Source organism: Trachurus trachurus (genome assembly GCF_905171665.1).
Source record: "Trachurus trachurus genome assembly, chromosome: 7".
NCBI classification, from domain to species: domain Eukaryota; kingdom Metazoa; phylum Chordata; class Actinopteri; order Carangiformes; family Carangidae; genus Trachurus; species Trachurus trachurus.
The window spans coordinates 18,350,908-18,356,999 of NC_139901.1; the positions used below are offsets into that span (position 1 = coordinate 18,350,908).

A 6,092-nucleotide genomic window follows, 5' to 3' on the forward strand; every position below is an offset into this window, starting at 1 on the left:
TCCGCTTCTCTCAAGAGAGTGATTGAGGCACGATTAGCGTAAATAAAGCCATTACACATGACACATTTCTTCAGCACAACAGGGCGTTTTACACAATTTGTAGCGTCATTTCTTACCGTGAATCAGGCACCAATACTAACTTACTGGCTCTTAATGGTGCAAAATGTACGCATGTACGCAAAAAAGAGAGAAAAACAAGGGAGTAACACGTTCGATTTATTGCAGGACTTTTATTAGACCACATTCGTTTTAGCTGATGCATCTAATAAAACTGCCTACTCAGTGCATATTATTATGGCCCATAAATCTTATTTTTTACTGTGAAATGGAAAATACAAATGACTTTAACTCATTAATAAAAAATATTAGGATATAGGAGTAAACACTATAAAAAGGGGCACCCAATTTACATAGGCTAATTATTTCTATGGACAGCTACACCCACACTTTGGTTTGGTCATTTGGTCTTCTTAATTTAAAAGTGAGAAATTTCTCATTAAATCTACCAGGATTGTCGAGAAATATTCACAATCAAGTCATATTATAATACAATGTGATTCTGATGTGACAAACACGAGTAAACATTTATGAGGAACCCAGTAGGCTAATTATTAATTGTTTCGGTTACACACAACTTTAATTATGCAGATGAAGTTGTCAGCACTAACACATGTTTTGTTTGCCAATACTTTCTCTCATGCAGATGCCCAGAATCAGGGATGCCTCCAGGGATTTTAGTACCATGAAAAGACACACCACATATAATTTAATATTGGGGGGGGGGGGTCTAATATTTGTTAAGGGTTCTGTTACAGGTCTCATGTGTTATGTTTTGTATTATGTTTGTGCCCTGTTGGTGTCTTCTGTTTCCCTTCAGGTTCCCTGAAGTCCTGGTGCTGTGGCCCCAGGTTTAAAAGGGCAAGCCATACCTCCTCCTGTCTCTCTCTCACTCCCACCAGCTGCAGGCCACACTGCTCCTCCCTTTGTTTTGTTTTCTTGTTTTCTTAATAAACTGTCTTGCACTCAGTTTTTGTCCCCCTGTTTTCATTGTGTTGCTTCCCGTGAGCCAGGGTTATAAGTTCTGTCAGTCACATGCCCTAAGAATTGTCCGGTCTTTTCACCACTGTACAACACCCCTGTACAACATTTTTATACTTTGAGAGTAATTCATGCCTACAAAAAAGTCCTGTTGTTACTCCCCTGTTCCCCAGTCATGTGTTCTTCCTCCCTCCTGCACTTAATTAAGTAACAGTGGGATCCATGGAAGAAATGTGTGCTTATGATTCATGCAATGAAGTTGCAGTGTAAAGTGTGGGTTGTATTGTGTGGGAGTGCATTCAAATATTGAAGCAGAGGATGTGGGTATATAGAAATTCAATGGTAACGACAGGTATAGTTCTCAAGGCGTGTTTATTGCATTTAAAGTTAAAACCTTAATACAAAACATATCAGTCTCATAAATAATTTAAGAGGAGACATGTATTGTCTTCCAGTGCAAGTAATTGGCTTTGAAGCCATTTTCAGAAATACAATAGAATACAAAAACAAATAAGCTTTAGGACACAAAAATAATATTAGATAGTGCTATAAATACCAAAATAATCTAATACTGTTACGAGTCTGAACCTGTCAGACATTAGGAACTTGTTCAGTGAATGGAACTGGAATATGATCCAGGCAGCTTTTAGAATATTTACGTTTTGGTTATTGTCTCAAAATGTAGGCTTACATGATTTCACATGTTCACAGATTATCAAACTGAGGGCCAGTCAGTGCCAAAGATCACAATTTGCTCTCTTGTATTGAGTCATTGGCTTATTTTTAGGCCGACTGCTGTGTGTTTTCGGAGTTGCCGACAGCAATGATGGACAATTATTTACATCCCAGAAAGCACACGCATCATACAACGGGCGCAACACACACTGCATCACATTCTCCCTGACACCTGATTTCAAGCTCATCACTGATTCGTTGTCTCAGTCATGAGAGTCTTATTGTGAGCACGTGAGGAGGTCATATTTCACATAGCCAACGCGGTCCACCTGTCTACGGGAGTTCATACGCCAGTAGAAGCGGTCCCGGCAGAAGTAGAGGTGACCTAAAGCAGAAAAATTGAAGTTAGATGAGTTGAATGAAAAGTGTAAATTATTGTTTTGTTCACAATAAACATTTGTAATTGAGAGATCTATTTACCTTTGTACTGGAATACATCATGAGCATCATTTGGGACGCCACCAAAGACGGCATCTGTGTATCTGGGGTACCCATTGTCGATTTTCTGGGCCTTCACGTCGAGCCTGTGGTGATCAGACAACCATACCAGGGAATGTCATTAAAATGCCAGAAACAATCAGTTCTCCTCTTAAAGGGCAGACTTTTATAATGTTGTAAAAATCCTTATTTTAGCAGAAGGATTTAAATGAACAACCACAGTGGAGGTGGGGTTAAACTGTCTCGTTAAAAGAGCAAATAAATGCTAAACAACAGCAGACATGAATGGAGTTGGGCCGAAAATCTTCCACCAACAACATGCTGAAGGCTTCCAGGCTTAAATGCGTTTTAATGTGATATTTAACTCACCTCCAGAAGTTCTCCCCACTGAAGAGCAGGACTTTGCCTTTCCCCCTCTGCAGAGCTCCCTCCACCTTCTGAACGCTGTTGGGGAGGCCGAGCTTCTCAATGCTGCGGGGACCCAGAACGCTCTTCCCTGTGTACACCCAGAATCGGGCTCCTATAGAAAAAAGAAAAGACACCATTAAGCTCATCATTTTCAGTTCATGTGTTAATGCTGCCTTGTTCATCTACACTGTGTGGAGCCTCTTTACCTGAGAAGAAGTACAGTTTCCTAGTCAGAGAGTCCTCGAAAGCAGAGTCAATGACTGCTGGAAGAGCTGGCCATCTCCCAGAAATAGCAAATGGTCCCTGGAGTTTTTCATCACCGCTGCTGGACTTCTTCCAGTATTGTCTGTTGATCAGAACATTAAAAAAAATGAACACATGAACACGGCTGGATTTTGTTGATGTTGTCAGTTTTTACTTCTGTTACGAAGACAAATAGGTGGATCTACTCACCCGTCCTTGAAGAAATGTAGTTGATTCTCAATCACAGTGATGGTGTCAAATTTGGTCAACTTGCAGGGATCTACAGATGGATCCACAGGCTGTGCGGTGGTGGTGGTGGTGGGTTCAGTGGGTCTGGGGTCAGCTGTGGGGTCGGTCTCAGGATCTGGGCTGACAGTGGTGGGCTGAGGGGGGTTGGGGTCAGGGCCGGTTCTGCCTCCTGCATGGGGAAAAAACAGTAACGGTTGAGAGAAATTGCAATATTTTGATGTTGGCATTGGTGTTGGTAAAGCAGCTTTTCATTAAATTACCGTAGAGATACTGAATGCCTTCAATGTCATCTTTGTTCAGGGAGAAGTCTTCCATATAGCTGTACATGGGATACATGAGAGCGTCCCTAATGTTGGAGTGATCCAGGCCAAGGGCATGTCCGAACTCATGGGCTGCCACCAGAAACAGACTGTAACCTGGAACACAAGCAGCGAGGAAGGTCAGTTAAGGACTGGTGTAAATAGATATCCACGGCATTTAAACTCCATTCATACTTCACTCACCCTGATCGGGACAGAAGCCCCATTTCTTGTCCTCATCATAGCTGTCAGTAGTGCCGCACCACAGCTTGCCATCTCCTCGTCCCTCACTGGTGCAGGAGTCGTACTCTTTACCCAGGAACACAAAGGGGAAGTGGCAGGGCTCTCCCTCTGAGTTTCCACCAATTACAGCGGTGTCTGGATAAACAAGAAATGTAATAACCACGTGTAAGACCAAAAGCCGTTGTTACAGCACTCTACTTTGTGTATGGATTGTTTTTTCCTGTCACTTACCACGACTGGGACAGAATCCATATGCCACGTCATTGTCAAAGTTGCTTGTGGTGGCACACCAGCGGTAACCATCGCTGCGGCCCTCTGTTGTGCAGCTGTCATATTCCTCTCCCAGGAAGACGAAGGGGAAGACACAGGGAGACCCGTTGGCGTTCCCCCCGAATGTGTAGAGAACTGTCAGGATGAGAATCAGAGGCAACAGGATGAGCAGGTGAAGCAAGTCAGCCTGACACAAAAACAAAACAAAAACAATGACCCTTGACCCCTCGAGATTTCCCCAGGTGAATAAACTGTCAAGCTTACGTTCACTTGGGCAGAAGCCGAATTTCTTGTCTCTGCCATAGTCAGCTGTGGTGGCGCACCATGGCAGGTCGTCTGAACGGCCCTCGGTGGTGCAGGAGGTGTAAGTTTTGCCCTCGAAAGTGAAGGGGAAGTGGCACATGGCACCTTCAGCGTTTCCGTAGCGAGTCTTCACAGCTTTGTTGACAGAGGGAAGGGTATTCATTTAGTCCAGTGCATAATGTGAACACCAGGGGGAGACAACTACACACGAATAGTTGATAAAGGTGCCAGTAAGTATTGCTGATTACCTGGTCCTGTACCCAGGGTCCAGTACTCATCATCGTCAAAGTGGGCGTCTCCCTGCATACCCTCACCAGGGGGATAAGCGTGGGCCAGAAGACCATCCTTACCATCGAATGGGTATGGGTCACCGTGGTCTAAATAGATCATTAAATTACACGTCAATCTTTAATTTAAGTAAAAATGTATTTAGCACAGTGTGGCAATTCAACTTTGTAACATCTATATGCACAAAAAAAGCCAAAACAGCCGCCTTTCAAGGACATACCAGCTTTTCCAAACGATATCATGATGTCTGCTGTTCCATCAAACAGGCGGGTGAAAGTCAGGGGGGTCACATCGCTCCACACTTTGAAGGCTCTGGCAAAGGCGTCATCAATCAGGGGGCCGTCCATGTCTGGGGTGTAGTTAATGATCCTGTAGAGAGGAGCAGATTGAGACTGCTTACAGTCTTGTAACAACACTGGTCGGTGATATATCTACATCACAGACCTCTGGAGAGCTTATGAATATTGTCCCTTGCAGTACGAAGCAAATGATTACCATGCCATCACTACTTCTTTCTCTCAACTCACCTGTAAGTGACGTCATTGTGGTCCCACTTGAGGTCTCCTTCAAAGGTTTTGTAGTTGGCCACATCAGGGACACCACAGCGAGGCTGTTTCATGGCCTCCACAGTGGACGTGTCCAGCTGTCCAGTCTCTTCCAGCCCCATCTGCCTCTGCAGCCTCTTCAGAGCCTTGGAGGTGGACACCATAGACTGAAAGCCACTGCGGTGCGTTGCAGTTTCCAAGTAGCCAAACCTCTTCAGATAATTCTGGAGGACAACATGACAAAACACATCAGTACGTTTGGTCCAGGAGGATGAGCAGAGTGGGTCCTAATGGAGTAAACTTTTAACTGGAAAACAAATTATCTTCTTTCCTCATGTTTTTGTGACACTTGCTTCCTCTGTCACAAGCTTCAGTTTGGAGTAAAATCCCTTTCTTTCAGTTAACATTATAATTGGGCTTTCTGCTCAGGTAGTTATTTCCCTGCACAGCTTGATTGCTTTCTGGGATTTGAATCAAGACAAAATGAACCATCTGCTACTCACTTCTGCCAGCTCCGTATCCGTCATGTTTTTGATGATGTCTCCAGGGAACGTGACATGGACAGACCTGCGAGGGACGGGAGAGCTCCATCCATCCTGTATGCCTATCCCCAAAACTAAACACACAACTAAAGCACAGTATCTCATCATGAGATCTACTGTGGATTGCTGCAAAATGTAACAAAAAATATATATTTATACAAAAAGCCCTGCAGTGAACAAGTGCTAAGTTAACCAAAAGTGATTAAAAAGTGAGCCTCCTGAAGTTCAGCTCTGTTTCTCCTTTAGTATTGTCTTCCCTCCTTGTTTTGTCTGCTGGCTGCTGTTGTTGTCTCTCTGCCTTGTGCCCTTGTGGACCATGTATTTATGCAGAGTAACTTCCTAGTCACTTAACCTCATCCCCGCCTACTACCAACCTCAAACCTCCCACTTAAATGTTGACATACTGTCTTATTGAATGGGGAATTTCCAAAATATCTACATTTAGCTTTACCTAACAGCTAATGAGTGATTACCTAATTGTTTTTTTTTTC

At 43.6% G+C, this 6,092-nt stretch overlaps 1 protein-coding gene across 1 annotated transcript; it reads right to left on the reverse strand.

Annotated features, from left to right (window-relative positions):
* Nucleotides 1-1,459: 1,459 nt before the first annotated feature.
* mmp9 (matrix metallopeptidase 9) lies at nt 1,460-5,881 on the reverse strand. The gene is made up of 13 exons (XM_083975048.1): nt 5,563-5,881; nt 5,042-5,283; nt 4,735-4,883; nt 4,475-4,603; nt 4,188-4,361; nt 3,885-4,058; nt 3,615-3,788; nt 3,372-3,527; nt 3,073-3,280; nt 2,826-2,965; nt 2,581-2,731; nt 2,194-2,297; nt 1,460-2,098 (listed from the first exon to the last, which is right to left on the reverse strand). Exons 1-13 carry the CDS (start codon nt 5,707-5,709, stop codon nt 1,992-1,994), a joined length of 2,055 nt encoding a protein of 684 aa, XP_083831174.1. The 5' UTR covers nt 5,710-5,881; the 3' UTR covers nt 1,460-1,991.
* Between the last annotated feature and the right edge of the window lie 211 nt (nt 5,882-6,092).